This window comes from Crocuta crocuta, unplaced genomic scaffold, assembly GCF_008692635.1.
Source record: "Crocuta crocuta isolate KB4526 unplaced genomic scaffold, BGI_CrCroc_1.0 scaffold197, whole genome shotgun sequence".
In the NCBI taxonomy this organism is placed as follows: Eukaryota; Metazoa; Chordata; class Mammalia; order Carnivora; family Hyaenidae; genus Crocuta; species Crocuta crocuta.
Window position 1 is genome coordinate 11,169,236 of NW_027532002.1, and position 25,843 is coordinate 11,195,078.

The 25,843-nt window shown below is 43.3% G+C and overlaps 1 protein-coding gene and 1 pseudogene across 1 annotated transcript in view; one reads left to right on the forward strand and one right to left on the reverse strand.

The window, feature by feature from the left end:
* GSDME (gasdermin E) overlaps nucleotides 1-23,423 on the forward strand; it is a 68,712-nt gene extending 45,289 nt beyond the window's left edge. The window contains exons 6-10 of the mRNA XM_077775452.1: nucleotides 4,602-4,763; nucleotides 7,586-7,713; nucleotides 9,500-9,695; nucleotides 19,417-19,490; nucleotides 22,296-23,423. Of these exons, the coding sequence (XP_077631578.1) occupies nucleotides 4,602-4,763; nucleotides 7,586-7,713; nucleotides 9,500-9,695; nucleotides 19,417-19,490; nucleotides 22,296-22,526 (791 nt within the window). The 3' untranslated portion in view covers nucleotides 22,527-23,423. The remainder of the gene's footprint in view (nucleotides 1-4,601; nucleotides 4,764-7,585; nucleotides 7,714-9,499; nucleotides 9,696-19,416; nucleotides 19,491-22,295) is intronic.
* Nucleotides 18,628-19,097, reverse strand: LOC144241008 (large ribosomal subunit protein uL23 pseudogene; annotated as a pseudogene).
* Nucleotides 23,424-25,843: the final 2,420 nt, after the last annotated feature.

Sequence of the window (25,843 nt, forward strand, 5' to 3'; positions counted from 1 at the left end):
TGAGGCCTCAGGCAAGTTGTGGATGTCCCCACGCCTGCCTTCTCCGTCTCTGGAAGGGGAAAGGCAGTCCCTCACGGAGCTGCGGTCGGGATTCTAGGCGATGAGGCATGTGAAGTGCCCGGCACAGCTGTTAATAATGCTATCACCACCAGCAACCCACCCTCCCCACAACGTGAAGCCAAAAATGCTCCACTTGACCTTGCTCTGCTGATCACCGGTGTGTTCAAAGCTGGGAGCTCCTGGTCATTGTATCATCTGAAGAAAACAAGGGCTTTAGGGTCGCTCCTGTTTGCTGATCTTAGATGCTCGCGGCCCCTCCTTCCCGCTTGTCCTGACAAGAGGCTGTGCTGAACCCAAGAAAGCTGACCGCTTCTTGGGGACACGAATGAATAAATATAATAATGGACTTTGTAAGCTCTGTAATGTTATAGTTATGTTTATAACAAAGAGTCCTGTTTTAGAGATTTATACCGAAGTCTTCGCAGATGAAATGGTAACACATATGTGGATCGCTTCGAAAATGGTCCGGGTGGAGTGTAAAGGGTGTGTGCGTGGGGTCAGGAGGCATAAAGGACCGCTGCCAGAGCTGGTTGTACTACTCCCGTGCCATTTCACGTTTTCCATAATGAAAAGTTTTAAAAGCTGTGCCCTGATACACCATGCACGTACGTCTCCTGTTCTTCTCCCACTGGTTCTCTGAAGTGGCAGGTTAGGGAGAAGGAAGTTGTCCGGGAGGCAGCTTTTTGTGTGCACTTGGCTCACATGAGTTAACCAGGGCGTTGAGCTACAAGTACAGGCACTTAGAACACTCACTGTCCTTAACTGACAGTCAAAGAAGAAACGCGTGAGGCCCAGAATGCAATGGCAGACTCCACTTTTACTTCACACATGGAGCAGCCTGCCTCCATTTCAGGGAGGTGACACAGAGTGAGGGTGTCAGGTTTTTAGATGTTGTTCTACAGAGGTTCCACAGGGACGCGTGAGCTATCAGAAATGCCAAGAATCATGACCGACAGGCTTCCGGCCACGGTTCTAAATGTGTCCTCATTGGCATTGTTATGATTTTATTCCATCTCTGCGGGTGACTTCTAACTACTTGAACAAGGTTGTTGCTGCTGTTTTTGTTATCAGCATGTTGCCGCATGCACTTTCATGACTCCGGCCTAAGATGTTTCCGCCTGGTTATCCTGTTCAGATAGATTGGTAGTCAAGGGGTCACATCTATAAGGCTTGGGAAAGCTTGGCCTGCACCCAAGGGTGCCCATGAGTGCTCTCAGGACCTCTGGTGGCCGGGGACCGGGCTGGGGCTACCACTCAAGGCCGTGGGGCCTGTGGGGGTCCCCATCCTGTCCTCTGAGGAGGTGACAGCGCCCTGGCCTGCTTGCAGCTCTGATGACCTCTGTCGCTCCCGCAGGGGGCCTCTCTTCTCAGACAGGGTTGGGAAGACACAGCCTTGTCTGGCTGGCTCTCCTGTTTGCATTTCATTTCCAGCCTTTTATCTGGGCTGGCTTCTGCTGTCTTTGAAAATAAACTCCTCTTTGTGCTGTTGAGAAGAGGTGCCCAGGGGGAATTGGGGAGGTTCTTTTGGCTCAAATCCTGCACCCTGGTCTAGGAGGCCCTGCTCCATCGCCCTTTCCCACTGCCGACTGCCATTCCTGTGCAGCCTGGTGGCCCGGCCGACATTCTGTGTGACTCATGGCCTGATTTTTAAGCCAGTTCTGCTCGCTGCTCCCTTTTCCCTAGCTGTGTTCCACAGAATATTCTGATCTGGCTTCATAAACATAGACTTGCAGGGGCCAGAAGGGCCCTTAAGAGGCTGCCTGATGTCTCCTCCCCACCTTCTGGGCGAGGGGCGGGGAGAATACACTGGACAAGGATCCTGTTTGTCCTCTGAAACTTTAAGTAGAGGCTGACTCCTCTGAGTCCCTTGTGGGAGGTACCATGTGGCCTGTCCTAGCCAAGAGATTCTCTCAGTCATGACCCTTTCCTTTACCAATAGCTCTCCTCTTCTAGCCAATCAGAAACGTCATTTTATGGTTTTGAACTTTAGCCTTGTGCTTTGTACAGTGAGGCATTATGCCAGTGTGCTTTCAGTGCGTACTTCTGACTGGATACCCTGTGGACATGAACCTGTGCCTGACTTGGCCTCACAGGTCAGTGCACTTGTCTGCAGGTCTACTGGCCCCAGTAGTATCTCCCACCAGGTCCTGGCGCACACTCTTAATTGGCTCCCCTGCCTCTTTCCCGATCTGTTCCTTCCTAGCACTATAGCTAATATGATTCTTTAAAAATAAAAATGTGGTCATTTTACACACCTGCTTAAACGCCTTTCAAGGGCTCCCTTTGTCCCAAAACAAAGTCTGCACTTCAGGTGCGTTGGGGTACAGCCCCCGCAGGTTTCCAGCCTGCCTTCTAGTCTCCAGATGCAGCCATCTGGCCAGAGTTAACCCAGTGTCTGGGGACACTCCTCTCACTCTTATTCCAGGCGTGCTCTCTGCCTCTTTGCCCAGCTAATTCCTACTGAAACTTTAGGAGGCTCCTTAGACACTGCTTCATTCCAGAAACTTTTTTCTGGTTCTCTCTCTGCTCTTGCCTTTTTGGCTTCAGGGACCTATCCACCCCCTCCAATACCACCTATGCTATGTCTGTTCCCACTTGTAACATATTTATTGTTGAGGCATGGAGTGTAGTCCTTTCATGTCACTGGCTCCTGGCACAGTGCCCAACACCAAAAAAAAAAAAAAAAAAAAAAGAAAGAATTGGTAGTGTCTCCAGGGGCCTGTGCATGTGTACAGGCAAGAGTGGTGCTGGTACCATAGACTCCTAAATTACCAGCTGGGGGCCTAGCCCGCTCCTGACAGGGTTTGAGCCTATGTTAACTGTCATGGTGGCTGTCCTGGGGGAGCGAAGTTAACACCTGAAGGCTGGTTCACATTCAGCTGCCTCAGTGCCTGGTGCCAAGGGTGCAGCAAGCCAGGGGTGCTCCAGATGCCTAGTGAGTGTTGGTCGGTTGAATGCATACATGAAGGATTGTTTCATTTGTCTTTAGACAGTCATTTGATCTTTGTCATTAGTACCCACAGGCAAGGAAATCTATGTGCTAATCATCATGCCGTCCACAGTTTTATTCTGTAGCCTGTGCTTAAGTACACAAATGATTAAATAGAAGCGTAAGGGGCCCTGAGTGCTTCAGTCGGTTAAGCATCTTGACTTTGACTCAGGTCATAATCTCATGGTTTGTGGGTTTGAGCCCCATGTCAGGTTCTGTTCGGATAGCTCAGAGCCTGAAGCCTGTTTTGGATTCTGTGTCTCCCGCTCTCTCTCAAAAATAAACATTAAAAAATTTTAAATAGAAACATAAAAAGAACCCTGATTCACAAGTGCACTGGCTATTTTTGCTTATTAAGGACATAATAGCTATTACATAATAGCTACTATCTTAGGTTCTTAAATATGGACGTATTTAAGGAAACATTTCATTATTTAAAAAAACTTTTTATTATGGAAAAGTTATACATGTTCAAAAGTAGAGATAATAATACTATGAACTCCCATGTACCAGCTTTAATAACTGGGGTGATTCATGTTTCATCTATAACTTGACCACCCCACTCAATTATTTCAAAACAAATCCTAGGCATTGTATTGCTCTGTCTATAAATATTTCAGTATACCTGAAGATAAACTTTAAAAAAAAAAAGACTAGTTTTTGTCTTTATATAGATTCATAGAAATTGCATTTATTTGTGCCTGGTCTTTTCACTTATCATGTTTGTAAGATTCATTCATATATAAAAAAAAGATTCATTCATATAATTGCAGAAATTTAATTGTTGAGTATTTTATTAATGAAGAGAAGACAAGACTTGAAAATTGCAACCACATACCACTCATATACTTAAATATGTTGTCAATAATACTTTAATATCAGTTCAATCAAATCAAATCTGTTAATCAAATTTAAATTTTTTTGTTTCAAACATGGTGAGTTGTTTATGATTTGGTTTTATTAAAAAGAACACCACTAGAGGCACCTGGGTGGCTCAGTTGGTTAAGCGTCTGACTTTGGCTCAGGTCATGATCTCCCAGTTCGTGAGTTCAAGCCCTGTGTCAGGCTCATGCTGACAGCTTAGAACCTGGAGCCTGCTTCAGATTCGGTGTCTCCCTCTCTCTCTGCCCCTCCACTGCTCACACTCTGTCTTTCTCTCTCTAAAAAATAAACATTAAAAAAATTTTTTAAAAGAAAACCACTGGCCCAAAATGGTGTCATTTAAAAATTTACTCAGTTGAATTTTTGTTATTTAACAGTTTGTTCAAATCAGGCTAAGGAAAACCTGATGTTGGAAAGATTGCTTCCTACCCATTCAGAGAGGACACACTAGAGAACTTTATGTTGAGAACAACCATTTCTCCTATATTGGTAGGGAGTGGCTGAGTTTTCATTAAATAGTGTAATGTGTAGGAAGTGGGTTTATGACGTCAGAGAGTGAATGTGTCCCCCTGACCCCCCACTTCCCTATTAAGTAAACCTGGGTTTGAGATGTGCCAACAAGGCCCCTGCTGACCCTATGCCTGGCTTGTCCTTTTCTCCCACATGACAGAATTCTGCCTCCTACAAGGAAAGCATGGTGGCTTTGAGCTTGAGAGAAGTGACGCTGTCTTCGTGGACGCTCTGCCCTTTCAAGAGTTTCCATTTGGGGACATGCCAGATGCTGGGCCGGGACCATCTGCTCTGCATTGGCCACTGGGTGTTTTAAAACAAGGTATTGCCAGCAGGGTGGGGTGTGGTGAGTTGACAGGCTACTTTAGCACTGTACTTCAGGAGGTGAGGTGGCCTTTAGGAGCAATGAGTCCTCAGTGACTTAATGGAGAGCATTTGAGAACAGAGGGGACAGTGCTTCCAAGTCAAACCTAGTCCAGTCAACAGGATCCACCTCTGTGAAATCTCAGGGAACCTCAGGTCTTTGATGCCACGTTTTGAGGAAGGGAGGGAAGACTAAAAAGAGTAAAAGAGTCTGGGGTTTGGCATTTTCTTTCATTGTATCCACAGAAGACTTGCAGACTATTAAAAGTAGCTAGTCAGCAGCAAAGAGAGAGATCCCAAAATTTGCATTTGTTTCATTATATTCCAGCCTTCACTGCCAACACAGGCAAGGCTTTCGTCAGCATTGCAAAATGCTCTCTTGGGGGCCCTTTACCCATGTGGCTTGAAGCCCTGCATCTTGTGAGGAGGAGGGAGTACCTGTGATTTGCCTGCAGCAATTGCTTTTATTCCTCACAGCATTTTGTGTTTAAAAAGTTGGTTTTTCTTGTGGTGGTGTGGGCAGGCGGAGGCAGGGGAAGTGCAGTATATAGCAGAAGAGGAAATGGACAAAGAAAAGGGAAAACAAATAACTGGGTAAGAACTTGGTAAAAAGAGCTAGAAGCAGCTCAGAATGATCTGGCTGGGAGGATAAGAAGAGACTCACTTATGGGGCTTCAGTGAGTCCCAAACTAGAAGATACTTCTCCTTCTGTAGCAAAAGCATCAGTGTTGGAAGAAATGGCAGGGAAAGCCCACTCTTTTTTTTAAAATTTTTTTAAAATTTTTTATTTTTACAAATAGTTTATTGTCAAGTTGGTTTCCATATAACACTCAGTGCTCATCCCCACAAGTGCCCTCCTCCATACCCATATCCCCCCTCCTCCCCCCACACCCATCAGTCCTCAGTGTGTTCTCATCATTCAAGAGTCTCTCATGGTTTTCCTCTCTCCCTTTCCCCCACCATTTCCCCCCTTTCTCTCCCCCATGGTCCTCCATTAGGTTCCTCCTAATCTTCCTATACGTGCAAACATATGATATTTGTCCTTCTCTGACTTATTTCGCTCAGCATAACACCCTCAAGGTCCATCCATGTTGCTACACATGGCCAGATTTCATTCTTTCTCATTGCCATGTAGTATTCCATGGTATAGATAAACCACATCTTCTTGATCCATTCATCTGTTGATGGACACTTAGGCTCTTTCCATGTTTTAGCTACTGTTGAGAGTGCTGCTATGAACATTGGGGTACATGTGCTCCTATGCCTCAGCATTTCTGTATCCCTTGGGTAAATTCCTAGCAGTGCTATTGCTGGGTCATAGGGGAGTTCTATTGTTAATTTTTTGAGGAACCTCCACACTGTTTTCCAGAGGGGCTGTACCAGCTTACATTCCCACCAACAGTGTAGGAGGGTGCTCATTTCTCCACATCCTCGCCAGCATCTAGAGTTCTCTGATTGGCTCATTTTAGCCACTCTGACTGGCGTGAGGTGGTATCTCAGTGTGGTTTTGATTTGTATTAGGGAAAGCCCACGCTTAGGATAAGGCTCTCCCATCTTGCAGGGCTGCAGGCCACTCCTCCACCTCCTTGAGATAGACAGTTGGGTCCAACTTCCAGCTGCCATTTAAGCACGGTTGTAGGTTAGGACACAACAGAGTGGCCCTGCAGCCATAGACTGGGCTCCAGGGAAGGGACAAGAGCATTCATGGGCTGCAGCTTCCTTATCATTTCCTTTCCCACCAGTCTACCCTATCAGTTGGCCATTCAAGTCAGCCTGAAGTGGAGGAGGGTGGGGGACAGCCTGGCCTTTGTGCCCTTGGACCTTACACCAACCAGGAAAGCTCTTCTGTGCAGCCTGGCCTGGCAAAGACCTAGCTGCGTTTATAGGGAAGTTTTTGAATGGATCAGTGACTGATGTGACCTGTTCTCTCTATGGAGCTGTCTGACTACTATGTGCTTGAATTTGCCATCAGCAGAGGTAGTACGTTATGTATGAGAGAGTATGCAGAGTATGCATCTCTGCATATGAAACAGCTTTGGTTTATCACATCTTGCTTTTAAATCCCCACTGGGCTTAGTTTACTACAAGTGTTTCAATGTCTTAAAAAAAAAATACAGAAAAGATTTTAAGGAGAGAGCCTCAAGCATCCTGCAGAAGATGTCGTGTAACCCAGCCAGGGGGCCTGTGTACCTGCTTGTTCTCCAGGATGGGTGAAGAATAATAAATGGGAAAAAATGGAATGGCTGGTGTTTGCCATAAAAATAGGGTGGCAGACTCCTTGAAAAGCAAGCATTAAATATTAAAGGATAAAAATATGCATGGTACTAGAAGAAAGGACATGGAAAATAATGGACTTTGGAATCTGCATGGCTGCAAAGCCCTGTAAATGTACTGGGTGCTGATTAGTAATGCAGCCTTGATAACTTACTTCTGTAGAAATCATGCTAAGGAGGAGTCTAAATAATTGATTAGACTTTTCCAGAAAGTAGACTTAATGTTTTTTCCAGAAAAAAAGTCTGAAACAAATCTGGGTGGCCCTCTTTTTCTCTTTTTGTTCCCCTTCTTTCTTCTTGCAGTAGTGTAAGTGGTTACTGACAACCGTGCAGGGAGGGCGGTATCTAACTTGATGTCCTTTGCTTCCTAGTTCCATGACTGCCTATGTTGCTGCACGTGTCTTTCCAAGAACTGAGGACAATTACCATAAAAAGCAAAGGCTGCTGTCCCTTGTTCTAAGACACGCACAACAGTCATGATGCTGGGTGTGCTCTGCTGTTTTCACAGCGACTTTGCTCTTGGAGCGGAATTTCCATCCACTTGCGGAGCTGCCGGAACAGCAACAGACAGCACTTAGCAACATTCTCCAGGCGGTCCTGTTTGATGAAGAATTGCTTGTGGTCCTGGAACAAGTGGTAAGACCAGAGACCTCTCGAAGAAGTGTTTCTACCCAGGGTTTTGGGAGATGTAGACAGGCTAGACCTCTTGGGATGAGGCTGTGAGTTGGGATGCTGGGATAAAATTGCATTTAAAATTTCCCCACTTCCTTTAAACCTTAAAGTTTCTTTTTTTTCTTACTCCCAGGTCCTTAGTTTTCTAATTGCAGAAAGGCAGCTGATGTCAAGAATCAAAGTGTAGATTGGTTCTCTTGGGCTGTCTCAGTAAATTACTACAAAGTCTCTTAGAGTTCTGGAGGCCAGACATCTGTAGCTGAGAAGTCAGCAGGGCCATGCTTCCCCCAGGCTCTAGGGGTAGATGCTTCCTTGCCTCTTCCAGCTTCCTGTGGCTCCTGATGCTCCCTGGCTTGTGGCCACACTGCTCCAGTCTCTACTCTGTCTTCCTATGCCCCTATCTTCTGTGTTGATGTCTTCTCCTTTTCTGTCTCTTCAGGGACACTTACCGTTGGATATTAGGCCCATTCCAGCCTACAAGCATCTCGAGATTTTTATTTTAATTATACCTGCAAAGATGCTAATTCCAAATAAGGTCAACATATATTTTGGGGACCTCTGTTCAGCCCCACTATAAGGGGGCTGTGTGGTAGAATCCAATAAGTCAACTTAATAGAGTAAGTCAACTTACTCTACTCAGAATAGATTGAAAAGCAGGACTTTGTATTTTTTTGCTTGTTTCGTTTTGTTTTGCAGCAGCAGGACTTTCTGGGGAGGTTGAGTTCCTTACCTATTGTACAAATGGTGAGGGACACACCACCTGGCAGTCTGCCACACTTTGTACTCTCCTTCTTTAAGGGGGCTACAGCAGATTATTCATATGATAAGAGTGGTTTTTTTTTTTCTATTATTCAGAGATTTTGGACTCTGATTTTCTGATTCAATGGTTTCATGGTTTCCAGGAGAGCATTCATGTTATTTTCCCCTCTTGAAATTGGACTGTACCAAAAGAGCTTGGCCACCAGTGGGGCCCCTACATTTGTAGAAATAGTCCAACAGTACAAGACATCTGGGTGTTCTGGATGATACACAGCTCAGAGGGTATGCTAGCTCCAGGGAGAACACATATGTTTCAAAAAGCCCTGATGTATACTTCCTAGAATAGCTCCTTCCAAGAGGGAAATATCAGACCAGTAGTATACTCTGGAAAGAACATCAGGTGCCGTGCAAGTGCAGGAGAAGCAAGCTGCCCAGGTAGTGGGGGCCAGTGGGGTCTTCTATGACTGCATCTGATGTGGAGGTGATGATGGAGGAGAGCTCACTCCTCACTGGCAGGGCCATCTGCCTCCCAGCAGCCAGCAGGACCAGTGCTCATGAATGAAGCTGCTCTGGGTCTATCTGGGAATGTGGCTGGGGGCTGCTGTGCCAAGTTTAAGGCTGGATAATCATGATGGGATAACGTTTTCTTTTTCTTTTTTTTAATGTTCTCCTCCTCAGTTCTGCATGTACTCACTTGTTCCTGATCTCTGATACAACCTGACAGACCCTGCCCTGTCCTGGAAGGTTTTAGTCATAGTTCCTGCATCTATCTTACCCTTGCTGTGAAAGAATAGTACCTGGGCAAGGCTGTTTATTCTCTTCTTATGAAGAAGGTTATTAGTAACCTGGAAGATTACTAATTTAAAAACAGAAAAGAATGCAGGCTTTTGCTTTACTGGAGAGACGGTGGAAGGGCAAGGGGTTGCGTGTCATGGGGTAGAGGCCCAGCTCTGGCTTTACTACATCCATCTCTTTTCTCTTCCTCCTGCAGTGTGAGGACGTGGTCAGTGGCCTGTTGCCTCCAATGGCAGTATTGGGGGAGCTTAAGCCCCCACACCAGCAGGACCTCATGGCTTTCCTGTGTCTGGCAGGGTACAGAGTGCAGGGCAAGTGTCCAGGTCCAGAGGATGCAGTCAGCAACCAGAAGCTCTTTTCTACAGTCTACTTCTTGGTCAGCGCACTAGCAGGTATGGAAAAAGAGAAAAGAAGTACTGTTGTGGCTTTGAAATCGCTTTGCTTACTACTGTGGAAGATTTGGTAAATATGATTCTCTCCCTTTCAGCAGTACAGGGAGGGTAAGTAGGAGGCTGAGGGCACATATCATTGCCATGAAAAGTCATAGACTTGAGTGTGATGCCAGCTTCCTCTACTCTCTTTACTCTTCCAAGGAGGGCTGTCTGTGCACACATGCCCTCAGCAGCACAGGAAGGCATCTCCTCAAACACAGCCTGTGATTCACACTTGAGCCCTGACACTGCTGCATGGCAGTGGCTTCCATCTGCCTACTGCTTTTTCCTCTAATGTTTTGGTACTTCTGATCCTTGTTGTAGACTTATTGGCCACCTTGTGTACATTTGGGCACGGAGACTGTGGAGAGTATCCCGATGCACTAGGATGCTGAGCCCGGCAGCAACACTGCTTCCATTACTGGTCCTGGGGTGGCTCTCCTGGGGCACTGCAGTGTAGCGGTTATCTGGCAGTGGACCCCACCCTGCCACTCCTCTATCACTCCCATCCAGGATTCACCATGCCAGAGGGACTCCGGTATTAGAAGGTAGTCGTCCTGTGTGAGGAGGCTGGGGTTCTAGTTCCTTCTTGGAAAGGCAAGACCTGGCACAGCCACCCGGGATCTCGGTCCCCACAACTTCCCTTCATGATGATATTAGTTGGGGTGTTGAGTTCCTGATAGATTCATGGCTACTCCCCAGCACCCCACAGACAAACAGAGGCCAAGGAGATTATTAGTTTTTAAAAAATTAATCAGAGAGGATGGCTCTTCCTAGCTCTACTCGAGTCTTTCAGTATAGTCATTCTATTAGGGACTAATCTACTGGCCAGAATTTTCCAGTTTGTGAATGGCATTTTTTCATATGCCCTACTACTTATTGAAGTATTTCTATCAATAGCCTAGTTCAATGATGTGAAATATGCAGTGTGTGGCTGAACTGGTGAATGCATCATAGTCCCCTGCTCCTTGAAACCTGGACAGTTTCAAGTTCTCTGCAACCTTGCACATAGGCACCCACTGGGAGTTGACATACAACCTGAGGCTTACTTGCTGTTTCTGAGCTGGACGCTTAGGGGTAATGAAATCTTTAAGTGCAGCTGAAAATATCTAGTCAATTTTTGAACCAACAATGCTCTTTTGCATCTCTCTGAATTGATACCTCATTTACATGTCAGTCACTGCAGAGGTCAGATCAGCTCTTTCATTGTAAAGCTCTTCCATTAGTTCTCTTGCTAATCCTCAGCCCTTCTGAGTTGATCTTTCCCTCTTATGAAAACAGTCTTCTCTCCTTAGAACCTGGGGAAAGTGCTGGAACCGAAAATGGCCTCTCCTTGAGTCCTATCTGCAGTTTTAGAAATAATAACACCAGCTGTTGGCTTTATGGTGCTTAACTTTAAAAAAACTGAGATAAAATGGATGTAGAACATCATATTAACTTCAAGTGTACAACATGATTCTACGTTTGTATACATTGCAAAATGATCACAATAGTATGTCTAGTTAATATCCATCACCATACATTGTTACAATTTTTATTTTTACAAATAGTTTTTCTTAGAATTTTTAACACAGCAACTTTCAAATATACAATACAGCATTGTTAACTTAGATATCATGCTATATATTACATCCTTGTGACTTATTTTATTTTTTTTTTGTAATGGATTAAAAAATTTTTATTTTATTTTTTTTTAACAGTTTATTGTCAAATTAGTTTCCACATAACACTCAGTGCTCATCCCCACAAGTGTCCTCCTCCATGCCCCTCCCCCCCTCCCCATGTGACTTATTTTTTTAATAGCTGGTAACCATACTCCTCCATTTCCACCTCCCAACTCTCTGCTTCTGGAAACTCACTGTTCTCTGTATCTATGAACTTTATATATGTATATGAGATCATATATGAATTTGTTGTTCTCTGACTTAGCATAATGTCCTCAGGGTCCATCCATGCTGTCACAAATGACAAGATTCCTTCTTTCCTTCCTTCTTAATGGCTGAATAATATTCCACAGTGTGTGTGTGTGTAACACACACACACACACACACACACACACACACACACACACACACACACACACACACACACACACACACACACACACACACACAAGTGCATATTTTAGTGCAATTCCTGGATTGGAAGGTAGTTCTATTTTTAACCTTTTGGGTAACCTCTATACTTTTTCCTACAGTGGCTGCTCCAGGTGGTATTCCCACCAACAGTGCAAGAGGGTTTGTTTCTCTCCACATCCTTGCCAACACCTGTTGTTGATTTTAGCTATTTTGACAGGTGTGAGGTGAGATCTTATTGTAGTTTTGATTTTCATTTCCCTGCTGATGAGTGGTGTTCAGCATCTTTTCATGTGTCTATTGGCATCTGTATTTCTTCTTTGGAGAAATGTCCCTTTTTCCTGCCCATTTTTTAACTGGATTATTTGTGGTTTTTTGAGTACTGAGTTAATAAGTTCTTTTTTTCAAAGTTAATTTATTTATTGAGAGAGCACAAGTGAGCACACACAAGCAGAGAGGAAATAGAGGGAGAGAGAGAATCCCAAGCAGGCTCTCTACTGTCAGTGCAGAGCCTGATGCAGGATCTTGAACAAGAACTGTGAGATCATGACCTGACCCGAAATCAAGAGTCAGTCACTTAACTGAGCCACCCAGAAGCCCCAAGTTAAAGAAATTCTTTATAAATTTTGGATACTAACCCTTTACCAGATATGTCATTGAAAATACCTTCTTCGTTAAGTTGGTTCCCTTTTAGTTTTCTTGTTTCCTTCACTGTGCAGGAGCTTTTTATTTTGACCTAGTCACAACAGTTTGTTGGTTTCCTTGCCTCAGGAGACATATCTAGAAAAAGTTGGTATGGCCAATGTCAAAGAAGTTACTACCTGTTCTAGCTGCTTTTTTTTTTTTTTTTTTAATGGATTCAGGTATTACATTTAGCTCTTGAATCCATTTTGAGTTTATTTTTGTGTAAGAAAGTGGTCCAGTTTCTTTCTTTTGCATGTTGCTGTCCAGTTTTTCCAGCACCATTTATTGAAGAAATTGTCTTTTTACCATTGGATATTCTTTTCTGCCTTGTTGAAGAATAATTGACCATATAATTGTGGGCTTATGTCAGGGTTTTCTCTTCTGGTTCATTGATACATGTGTCTGTTTTGGTGCCAGGACTGTCCTGTTTTGACTATTATAACTTTTAAGTCCAGAACTGTGATGCCTCCAGCTTTGCTTTTTTTTTCAAGATTACCTTGGCTATTTGGAGTCTTTTGTGGTTCCATAAAAATATTAGGATTGTTTGTTCTAGTTCTGTAAAAAATGCTGTTGGGATTTTGATAGGGATTGTTTTGGGTAGTATAGACATCTTAACAATATTTTTTCTTCCAATTCATAAGCATGGGATGTCTTTTCATTTCTTTATATTGTCGTCAGTTTCTTTCATCACTGTCTAATAGTTTTTAGAATACAATTGTTCATCATTTGTTTAGGTTTGTTGCTAGGTATCTTATTTTTGGTGCAATAATAAATGGGATTGCTTTCTTAATTTCTCTTTCTGCTGCATTATTGGTGTATAGAAATGCAACAGATTTCTGTACAATTTTGTATCTTGCATTTTACTGCATTATCAGTTCTAATTTAATTTTTTAAAATATTTATTTAGAGAGAGAGAGAGACCAAGGCAGAGAGAGAGGGAGACATAGAATCTGAAACAGGCTCCAGGCTCCGAGCTATTAGCACAGAGCTCGATATGGGGCTTGAACTAATTAGCTGTGAGGTCATAACGTGAGCTGAAGTCGGATGCTCAACTGACTAAGCCACCCAGGTGGCCTTTCAGTTCTAGTTTTTTGAGTTTTCTATACATAGTATCATGTCTTCTGCAAAGAGTGAGAGTTTGACTTTCCTCACCAATTTGAATTTTTGTTGTTGTTGACTGATTGCTGTGGCTAGGGCTTTTAGTGCTGTATGTTGAATAACAGTGGTGAGAGTAGATATCCTTATCTTGTTCCTGACCTTAGGGGAAATACTCTCAGTTTGTCCCCATTGAGGATGATGTTAGCTGTGGGTTTTTCATAAATGGCCTTTATTATGTTGAGATATGTTCCCTCTAAACCTACTTTGTTGAGGGTTATTATGATGAATAGATGTTGTACTTTGTCAGTGCTTTTTCAGTGTTAAAATGATCATATGGTTCTTTTCTTATATATAAAAATTTTATTGTTTTTGTGAGAGAGAGACAGAGAGTGAACAGGGGAGAGGCAGAGAGAGAGGGAGACACAGAATCTGAAGTTGGCTCCAGGCTCTGAGCTGTTAGCACAGAGCCTGACATGGGGCTTGAACCCACACACTGATTTTTCCCATTCAGCACTTTGAATATATCATGCCACTCCCTTCTGGCTTGGAAAAGTTTCTGCTGAAAAATCCACTTATGGCCTTATGGGGTTTTCATTTGTATGTAACTGGCTTGTCTTGATGTTTTATTTTTAAATTTTTATTTACCTATTTGAGAGAGTGTGAGCACACAAGTGGGGGAAGGGCAGAGGGTGAGAGAGAATCTTAAATGGACCCCATGTCCAGTGCAGAGTCCAACACTGGGCTCGATCTCACAATCCTCAGATCACGACTTGAGCTGAAATCAAGAGTTGGATGCTTAAATGACTGAGCCACTCAGGTGCCCTTGTCTTGCTTTTATTATTTTTTCACTATCACTATATTTTGCCATTTTAATTACAATGTCTTGGTGTGTTGATTTAGTTGGGGGTTCTCTGTGCCTCCTGAATCTGGATATCTGTTTCCTTCCCTGGATTAGGGTAGTGTTCAGCTATTATTTCTTCCAATAAATTCTCTGGCCCCGTTTCTCTCTCTGTTTTTTTTGGAACTCCTATAATGTGAATGTCATTACATTAGATAGAGTCACTGAGTTTCTTAAGTCTATTCTTGTTTGGCATAATTATTTTTTCTTTCTTTTGTTCAGCTTGACTTTTTTCCATTACTCTGTCTTTTCCATCATTAGTTGATTCCTATTTTTTTCCATCCTGAGACTACATCAAAGGTGTTTCTCATTTTGTTTATTGAGCCCTTTATCTCTGCTGTTATTCCTTATCTCTGTGTTAATAGTCTCACTGGTGTCCTCCACTCTTTTCTCAAGTCCTATGAGAATCCTTATCATCACAGCTTTAAATTCTTTACCAGGCATGGTACTGTATCTGTTTTTCTTAGAACTTCTGAGGCAGATTTGTCTTTTCATTTGGGACAAAATATCTTCTCATTTTGTCTAAGTCTCTGTGCCTGTCTATGTTAGGAAATCTATGTCTCCTGTTCTGAAGGGTAAAGGGTTTATGAAGAAGAGTTCCTGTAGTGCTCTGCAGAGTAATGGCCCCTGTTCCCCAAGGCCTGGTGCTTCCAGGACTGTCTCTAAGGTTTCCTGGCTACTTTATCCTTCAGGCTAGTCTGCAGAGGCTCTCTTTGCCTGTTGTGGACAGAATTTGTTCCCTGGCCTGAGCTGGTGTGTTTAACAAGGTGTGCTCTGGTCTGCTTGCTAATGAGATCTATTGCTGTTGTGACTGGAACTGAGGCCTCACAGAACTGGAGAGACAGGAGCTGTGGTGTTGGCAGGAGTCTGGGGCCATCTTCTGGAGGAGGGGGCCTACTGTGCTGCGAATGAGGCAAGCATGACCGGAAAGGGTGGTTCTTGCAGAGAATGAGGCTAGGTATAGGTGAAGTTAAGTAGAAGGTGTTGTTGGCATTGCACTGGTTACTACACTTAATTTTTTAAATGTTTTATTTTTGAGAGAGAGACAGAATGCAAGCAGGGGAGGGGCAGAAAGAAAGGGAGACACAGAATCCAAAGCAGCCTCCAGGCTTTGAGCTGTCAGCACAGAGCCCAAGGTGGGGCTTGCACTCAACAAACCCCGAGATCATGACCTGAGCTGAAGTCAGATGCTCAATTGACTGGGCCACCCAGGCACCCCTCGTGCTGGTTACTACAGGTGGCGCTGCTTTTATGCTAATAGGCTGGGGAGGAAGATGGCACTTGTCAGTTCTTATGTTCCCAGAGGGGTCTCTCCATGAACACTGTCTCTCTAGAACATGCTCTGAGATGAGCAACTAACCTCCCCCATGTATGTCCCCAGGCACTCTTCAGATCACTATTTCTATGCTGTATGTGTCTGGGCTATTTGGGGCTGCTCTTGAAGAAAAGGGCTTAAAAAATCTGGGCTTTCACAGCACCACTGATTGCAAGAACTCAGGAAATAAGTGTCTTTTTGCTTTCCAAGCCAATTGCTGTGGGGATTCATTTTCTTTTGTGCTCCCATGTGCACCCTCCTCCCACCCCACTGCAGTTGCTACGATCCATTTCTCTCCTAAGCCACATTCTCTGCCTTCTTTGATGTGGCCTCTTTTCTACCTGTAGTTATGGAGCTTATTCTTCAGTCTTCAGATAGATTTCTGGGGTCTTTAGGATGATATGATAGTTATCTATTGTATTTGTAGGATGAGGCAAACCTAGATTCCTCCTACTCAGCCACCATCTTCCCCTCCTTCTGCAAGTAACCCTGTCATGGGGAAACTGGGGGTAGTAGTAAGCTGAGAACTCTTTCCATTTGTTACAGTCCCAGGGGGCCCATGATCTCAAGCCTGCTCGCCACCAGAACCAGGTGATCAGGAGGTATTCTCTGGTTGGCAGCCATAAAAACTAGAGCATCATACCTCTATGTACAATGGCTCCCCTCCAGGAGATAGTGGTGCTCTGGAGGGTGGCAGAGGAAGAATGCAAAGATGGTAAGCACTGGCTGATATTCTTACAGTGTACTCCAGCAAGGCCTCTCCTCTGTTTGAGGTATCTGCCCATTAGATTGCTGCTTTTTTTCTTTTTTTAATGTTTGTGTATTTTTGAGAGAGAAGACAGTGCAAGCAGGGAGCGGCAGAGAGACAGGGAAACACAGAATCTAAAGCAGGCTCCAGGTTCTGAGCCTGGATGTGGGGCTCAAACCCATGAACTGCAAGATCATGATCTGAGCGGAAGTCGGATGCTTAACCTACTGAGCCAGATTGCTGCTTTAAGATAACAAATAAGCCTCTTTCACAGAAAGTCTGGACACTTGTTCAAGGGCAGCCTCCATGTAGGTAGTCATGTGTGAGACTTTAATGAACCATTTCTCAGTCTGCGATAGCCTTGTGGGTTTCATGGACATGTGCCCCATTGGCTTTCAAAGCTAGAGGTGTAGGGAACTGGTCCCTCTAGTGCATATCTTAAAAAGGTAGTGTTCAAACTATTTGCTCTTCAGAGAGAAGCTTTTGAGTTCTCTTCCAGTTGTGGGTCACTGTGCCAAAGGTGGAGTTTATGGTGAGTGTGTGGCTCAGACTTTCTTACCTGCTTCAATGTGAGTTTCTCCTTGCTTGCCAGATGCATAGGAGCTGCTCAGGTGGTTGTGGCTTTTTTCCCCCAGAGGATATTGTTCCATATGTAGCTGGAGATTTGGAGAATCCACAGGAAAGGGTGAATTCAGGACCTTCCTACATTGCTGCCTTGAACCAGCCCCTTCATGCTTAACATGTTTAAAGCCCTTCAGTCCCAGCATCTCGCCTGTGTCTGGAATGCTTTCTCAACCACTTTGTGACCTTAAGTATGAATTCCTCAGGTCTCATTTGTAAAGAGAGTCAGAATATGGAAGAGCAATCAAAATAATTTCAACTCAAATATTGAAGACGCCCCTTCTGTGTCTTAGGCACTGCTAGGTGCTGAGATAGGAGAAAATAATGATCTGCACCTGCAGATGTAGTAAAATTAGTTGGTATGCTTTGCAAAGTAGATGCTGTTACTTCCACCTTCTCTCCCTAGCACCATGCTCAAAATAGTGAATGACTATCCACCTAAGCTGGAACTAAACTATTTCCAAGAACAAGGGGGAGTGGATGACTAAATTGGACTCACCTGAAAAGTGAGGGAATGGAAGCATGAACAGGGGAGATGATGTGTGACAGCGGCTCAGCCAGGACTTGATCGTGTTCCAGGCGACTTTGTCACTGCCCTTCCTGGTCCTTTGATCTTTCCACCAGTTGTCATATACTTACCAGTTTCATCTTTCTGATTTGGGATAAGGGCCTGCTTGATAATTCATGGACTATGGACCCTCACTGTGTGCAAATGTGCACATACTTTTAAAATGCAATTTTAGGGGTTTCTCAAGAGGGAGAACTGCCTTATCCTCTTAGCAGCCTTCCTGTCTTAGAAATGGGCTGTTTCATTGTTACTCCACTGGGTCAAAGCCTTGGTGACATGTTGCTATTTACAAATAAGGCTGCTACTGAATGCAGGAAGTGGAGGGAGTTTGTGACTGGTCCCTAGGCCAGATGATGCAGCAGGTGATTCATTTCTCTCTTTTGCCTTTTCAGTTCAAAGGTTATATCCTGAGGGATTGGATTCTCTTAGAACTGTGTCTGTTTTATCCTGGTTGGTATTTAAAATCCATTTTGAGTAACACTGATGTAGACTTCCCTTTCTTGGGACATGGCAGGGCCCTTCCAGGGTAGCCCCCAGCCTTATCACAGCCCTGCACCAACTTGTGCTACCAGTGGTGCCCCTTGTGTCAAGCTAGTGTGGGCGGGGGGGGCTCTGCAGTGCCACCCTTTCACCCAACCATATTGCATTTTTCTCCCCAAAATGACTAGTGACTTGAGTGGAAGGAACCCTTCATAGTTTACTTGGTTCTCTGACATATGCAGAAACAAAACTATGGTTGGTCAAATGAGGAAACATGCTCAGAGAGGTATACCCAAAGTCATACCCCAAATCTGTAGCAGAACTCAAACACAGCACTTGTCACCAAATCTTTTTTTTTTTTTTTTTTTTTTTTTTTTTTTGGTGAAAAAGTTTAGATTTAGCCAGCTGGATTCAGTTTAGATGACTCCAATTTCAGTGACAACATTCAAAGCATCATAGTCAGGAGCCAGTTGAACATATGCTGCCTTCTCTCCATTGGACCTGATTAAGGTGTTGACTTTGGCCACATCAAGGTCATAGAACTGCTTCACAGCCTGTTTTATCTGGTGCTTATTGGCTTTGACTTCCATAATGAACACAAGTATGTTACTCTCTTCTGTCTCCCTCTTGGCTGACTCAAGGAATCAGGGGGAACTTGATGATGGCATAGTGGTCAAGCTTGTTTCTCCTGGGGGGCACTCTTTTGAGAATATCTGGGCTGCTTTGGAGACACACTGTCTTGGCCTGTTGGAAGGTAGGTGACACGTAAATTTTCTTGTAATTGTGGACGCCTTTCAGCACCCTTTTCTGGGCCTTCAAAGCCTTTGCTTTGGCTTTGGAAGGGGCATGGGCTTCGTTCTTCACCTTTGTTACCATCTTTGTGAAAAGGTAGGTTTTACTTTTCTATATAATTTGCTTTTCTTTGAGTCTGTACAGTTCTTCTTGATTGGCAAACTGAATGTCAAGGACTATCCTCTAGTGAACACAGAGCTGGCTACCTCATTCCCATCTAAAAGACCTTTGCTGCTTGTTCAGCACCATTCATTCATTCTTTTCAGTAATTACTGAGACTAAGCATGTCCTCTGCCTGGCTGATGGGACAGCACTAAAGTATAAATTAGGTACAATTCAGGGGCTGGCCTGTTCCCATTGTTTTTTTGTTTTTTGGACAGTGACTGATGTTTGTCTCCTACAGAAATGCCAGATAATGCAGTGGCTCTGCTGGGTGCTTGCTGTAAACTCCAGATTATTCCTACACTGTGTCACTTGGTAAGGAACCTCTCACATGGGACCTGGGGATGGGTACCCAACAACTGATAAAACACCTTTAGGATTCTGCAGCCCTTCAAAATAGGTTAAACAGGTGTTATTACTAACCCCACTTAGTTTTGTTTGTTTACACACGATCCACATCACACCACACACCCTACAGGAAACTGAGATCAAAAGGAAAAGGATTTGTACAAAGAATTTGCTAGTAGGGTAGGACTCCAACTTTGCCATTAGATTCCAAATCTCACGTTTTTCCCATTGTTTGGAGAATTTTGGTCAAGGTTGGGTTGCAACATTGCAGGGAAGGAACCTGACACCATGTTATTTGTAACAGCAGGGCTATAGTTACACCAGTTTGCTATAGCGCTGCATCAAATTCATCAGGAAGGTATTCAAGAAGAGACTGGTCTCAGATCAGTAGCTTTGTGCCCTCAGGGAATGTCATGGCTAGAACAAGAGTTAGGTAATGATGAGCCTAGCCCTGGAGAGTCAAGATTAAGCCTTTCCTTTTTAAGTTACAAATTGGGTCATTAATAGAAGGAACCATCGAATGGGGCGTGTGTTGCTCAGCCTGGGGCAGAGTAGCAGATCATACCTGGCTGGATTATTTTAAGGTCTGGTTAGTTACAAAGAGTCAAAATGAACATGCTACGTATACATAGGCTAAAAAGTCCAAAGCTCAGAGCTCTGCTGCTAGATCTGGGAAGGAGGTATTGAGATTAAGTGCCTGGATGACCACCCTGAAATTTCTTATCCATCTAGTCTGAGAATCATGAGCACCATGCTTAGTGCCTTGGGTACTTCTCTGCATAGCAAAGACATCTGAACAGTTTAGAGCCCATTCACAACTGAAAGCAGTTTCTGCCCACTGGAAGAGGAATGCTGGGTTCTTGTACTGTGACCACAAAAGCTGAACTACTCGAAAACATGCCAGCATGTTTGTTCTGTGGCCAGCTAAGGGTAAATACTGGTGATGTAGTTTAGTTATGGAAACAGTAAGTATCATTATCTATTTGCCTGCAATGATGAGCATAGCAGTAACTCTGCTTTCATAGCCCAGCTCCCTGTTGCAGTAACTGAGTGTTTAGCATTTCCCAGGGTCCCAAGATTTCCAAACTATCTACTGCATTCAGGAAATACTTCCTGAATTGTGTATGTGTGTTACTGCAAGACCACATAGCTAATTCCCTTTTCCTAATAAACTTATGCTTCATTGTCATTTTCCTTGCAGTCAGAGTTAGATCTGATCTTTGTTGCATCCAAGTTCTGCGTTGTTGGTCTAAAGGTAGCCACATTTGGGGCTCTAGAATGGCTTGTATTCTACAGTGGCACAAAAGCCCACAGAGTCATTTGTGTGCTTTTTGGGGGCTGCTCAACATAGACAAAGAATTTTTCTTTTGAAGAATTTCCTGGGTATCTTCACATAATCTGCCCTAGATACTGCAGCAACTCTTACGACAATGAGGCTCCTGCCTCCTGAAGAAATTTGGGTATTGTGTTTCTTAACAGGGATTTACTTAGAACAAGGTACAAAAATCTACCTGCCTTCCTGTCTTATCTGGGGGCCAGAGTAACTTTGACTTTCAGAAGGGCTTTGGGCTTTTGGAAGAACAGCATCAAATATACTAACGCGTTTGTCAAACTGGCAAGAAGTGAGTTAGAGTATCAATAGTGACTGTTAATTTCACCCCAGCACCTTTGGGTGACTGTAATCTTTTATACCTAGAAGGGTCTCTGGGCACATGGGGCTGGCAGCTATTCAGAGGAGGAAGCTGGGTGCTGCTCAGCACTTGTCCATTAGATCCCAGACACAGAGCCTCGCAGGCAGTCTTGAGGCCACGCCAGTGGAGCTTATTCTTAAACCGCTGGGATGTGGTGGTTGTGCTCAAAGAGCAGGCCCAATCCATTCTCTAAAGTCAAATTGATAGTTTATGGTCTTGGCCTAAAGCTGATGTTAAGCCTGTGGTAATAATACTATGTGAGTGGTATTTGGTGAATTTACACAGCATAGATTTGTAAGGCTGACTTTGATAACAGACACCCAATTACTTTTATAATCAAATGAGTGCTTCCCTTTGGCCACTGGGGCAAGGTTTCATAAGGTTATCATTGCTTAGGACATTTCTGAATCTGAAGGGAATCCACAAGATTTCCAGTTAAAATTCACACACACTTCATTTTTTTATTTTAAATTTTACTCTCTACATTAATTTGATCTGGTTCTGAATGCCTGCGTAAAAATCAAATCTGTTTTAATTACCGAAGATTAAAAATTTCAGATGTTCTGAGGACCTATGACAGACCAGGTCTCCTAAAAAGCTCAGGTTTTAGAAAGCAGACTAAATAGTGCATATTCAGAAAGACAGTAGAGTAATAGTCACTGGGATAGGGGGGTGGAGGGGAGATTAGGAAAGGCTGTTCTGACATGGCATTTCAGTTTATCATGAGAAGAAAAGGTCTACGAGGAACTCTGGAGGAAGAGTATCCCAGGAAGAAGCAAAGGTTCTTGAGACAGTAAGTGTAACTAAACTGTGGTTCCTAACCCTTTGAGGAGAAGAGCAGCTATACAGGAAATTCTAGTATCATTAAAATAAACCATACCTACTGTGTGTTGTATGGGAAAGTTATAGAGTTCAGACAGTTGAAGGACTGTTGGAAAAGTTGGGCGTAAGGTCACACAGGTCTTGTTACATCTTAGGACATCTTAGGGGTACTCCTATTGGGGAGTTTAAAAAACTGTTTTTTTCTCTGTGGGTTTTCTATAATACTTTTAAGTGAATTTGTTTAAATATGTCATTTCAGCTCTGTGCTCTCTCGGATGATGGAGTATCTGACCTTGAAAACCCAGCCTTGGCTCCTCTGAAGGATCTAGAAACGTTTGGCATCGTGCAGCATTTATTTGCCACAGCTGACATGAACCTGGAGAGACTGCAGTCATCCGTAAAAGTTGTCACTCAGAAGGACCCCAACATTTTCCCACTGATTCTTTATATAAGCCTGAATGGACTTTGTGCTTTAGGCAGAGCACATTAATAACATCATATGTGAATTACAAGTACCGAACCATCAAAGCTAGGTATTTTTCAGCATTGTTAAGATACTACTGAGCTTAGCTACCAGGTAAGCTGCTTTTCATAAGAGGCCCAATGTCTAAGATAGACTCCAGTACCCAAAGAGCTGAGAAGGAGGGTGGAGAATTCTATCACTTTCTGGTATACAAAGACAGAGGAGTCTGACACTGTGATCCAAAATTTCTCTTCATAGAGACTGTTTTAGATGTGCTGACTGGAAAAATTGTAAATGCCCCTACAGTATACATACTCCTCTAATAGCAGGACACCCTTCTTTAGGGGTCTAGCTATATGCATTTCTGTCATGCTTTCATGAATGTACCAATTCTAGAATAATACTGATTTCCTATGCATTCTGTTTGTAAAATACTACGTATTTTATGAAAGGAAAACTTTGGTGTATATTTTAACTTTAATTCTGTCTTGACATTCTTCTATGAAAGTAGCTTAGAATGTCTCTCTAGTGCCCGTGATTCCATTGCTAATATCCATGGGGGACCTGAAATCACTTATGTAGCTAGGACCTCCAGCCAGAGGTCTGATTTCAGGAGCAGGGAGGGTGAGTAGTCACAGGTGTTGAAGAGAAACATGTTTTATATATATATTTTTACCTCATCATCTACTTGAATGTTAACATGGAAGAAATGAAGCAAATAATCCTTTCATCACCTCAAAAATGAGACTAAACCTTAGGACGCATGGAAAAAAAAGAATGATACGTTATGTGGCAGCAACATAAAAAGCACTTTATAGCAAACTAGAAAGGAAGCTGCAGAAATGGAAATAGTTATGCTACAACTGTGGCACTATACATGCCTTTCTGTCTGACTTTCTGAAATAAAGTTTTATAAACAACCGAGGACAGATTGTGTAAAAAGAATCCACTTGTATAAAAAATAGGTACACATATATCACAATGCAATGGGAACTTCCTTTAAGAGTCCACAAGAAACCTGACAGCGGCGGCTCCTTTGGCGGGGGAGGATTTAGAAGCTGGGGCAAGGCTGTGTGTGGGGGGGAGGTTACTCTTCTATTTTTGTTAGAATTTTGTATGCATGAGCCTCTAAACTAAAATGAACCAACCAACACCACTAAAGACCAACAAAAACTAAAGACTGGCTTCAGGCAGAAAGATGCCATCCCAGCATGTGCCTGTACTGCTAGGGGTACTCCTAGCCACCCTGCCACCCCCAGTTACGGCCATTCCTTAGCGGACCCCACTGGAATGTGGGGGGCAAAGTACTGCTGGGCCTCCAAAAGGCCCTTCTAACTAACATATCTTTATCACTACGTGTAATTATTAACTGCAAATGTACCTTTATTTACTGCTGGAGATCAAGAACTATACTTTTAAAAATAGTTACATTTGGAAACAAGTCCTAGTAGACCAGATCACCTAGAAAACAGATAGATAGAAAATAGAGTAATATTTCTGAAGAGGCCAGCTACCTTCACTCAGATGTTTCCATGACCACTTCTCTTTCATAAGCGGATGCAGAAAGAAACACGTTCACTAGTGTGGTGTGGCCCTGGAAACATCCCACAGAGGGCTCGTAATAATCCCTGGAATCTGTGAACATGTTACCTTACATGCCAAAAAGGGACTTCACAGGTGTTTTCCAGGTTACAGACTTTGAAATGACATACTATCCAGGATTATGGGCCCTTAAAAGAAAGAAGACAGAAAAGCCTGAGAGAGACCTGGCCAAAGAAAATGCAGGGAAGATGTGGCATAAGAAGAATCGGTGCGGTTGCTGGCTCTGAGACAGAGAAGGTCTGCGCAAGAACAAGAGTGCAGTCCACCTGACAGCCAGGAAGGAAGAGGGGACCTCCGTTCTACAACACCATGGAACTGAAGTCTGCCAACCACCTGCAGGAGCCTGGAAGCAGATTCTCTCTCCAGCAGTGAGAGCCAGGGCAGGCCCTGGGAAATGTCTCGATTTTAGTTTGGTGAGACTTGTGCTGGAGTTCCATCCTACAGAGCTAAGTTTGTGTTTTAAACTGCTAAATTTGTGGTAATTTTTTACTGCAGTGATTGATAGAATACTGGCAATTTAAGATAAAAGAAAGAATGAATGATAAATGGGAAGTACACTGGACTGGCAGTTTCTGAAGTACAAGGTAGGGAATCCCATAAACTTGAGAGAGAGTTGCAAAGTACCTTTTCTGGAAGCAGGCTTCCTGCACTCACCCACCGTCACGCGTCTACCTCTCGGCCAGCCTGGCAGGTCCACCTCCCTTTTCCACCGCAGGCCTCAGGGGTGAGCTGTGTGCCCCAGCAGGCGTTGTCTTTCCCATCAGGGCTTCTCTTGCTGGGCTGGTCCTAGCATCTCATGCTATCTAAGCACAGAGGCCTTTTCTTGATCCTATATTTTAGTCTTCCCTGTCTCTGCAATTTTCTTCCTCGAGTACATCACCTTTGAAAGCCACCAAATCACTTGGGCTGGGACAGAGGAAACAACAGTTAGGGTTTCCTTGTTAAAAGAAGCCGGTGAAAAATTTATATATTTATTTTGGTGAGAAAAACAATTACTACAGGCTTTTTACAAAGATTATTACCATTTAAAAGAAATTACCAAAGCTAATCTGATATCCTCTGTATTATCTCTAAACCTTAGTTCTACCTATAAATGAAACACTGCACGTTTGCAATATTAAACCTTTATTTTTATATATACAAAAATATTTTACCTGGAATATACAATCTCCCATGTTTGGACAGCATATGGAAATATGTGAAAAAAATTTATAGGGACAGTTTCTGAAAACTCAATACTTAATTGTACTGCAGGAAAATTTTATTTATACAAGGATAGCACTGATGTTTCTTTTATACAGGACCTAGGAATACAATTACTTGGAAAGCAGCAGCAATTAAATTTTTTAAACAACTTTTTCTTCATCAGGAAACTTTAGTAGCTTGTTCAGCTCCTATTTTTAGGTTGCTAACAAGTATTTTTCCCTCCATTAAAAAGTTCTACAATCATTTCAAAGAGTAGAGGTTAAAAAGAACATGCATTTGTGTTCAAAATAAAGATATACTAAACTGAAACGGGGGGAAAAATCCCCAAAGCAAGGTTTTCACATCAAATACTCACCATCGGCTCTAACAGAACTCAACATGCATAAAACTACACTTCTTTTGCTGAACCCTAGTGCTCATTCTTCAGCACCCTAGATCCCACTTCCTTAAAAATCAACATTATCAAAGAAACAGCAGTTGGTGGTTCTTTTTCAAAGAGGACACACAACCAAAAGGAGTATATATATTTCAATTAC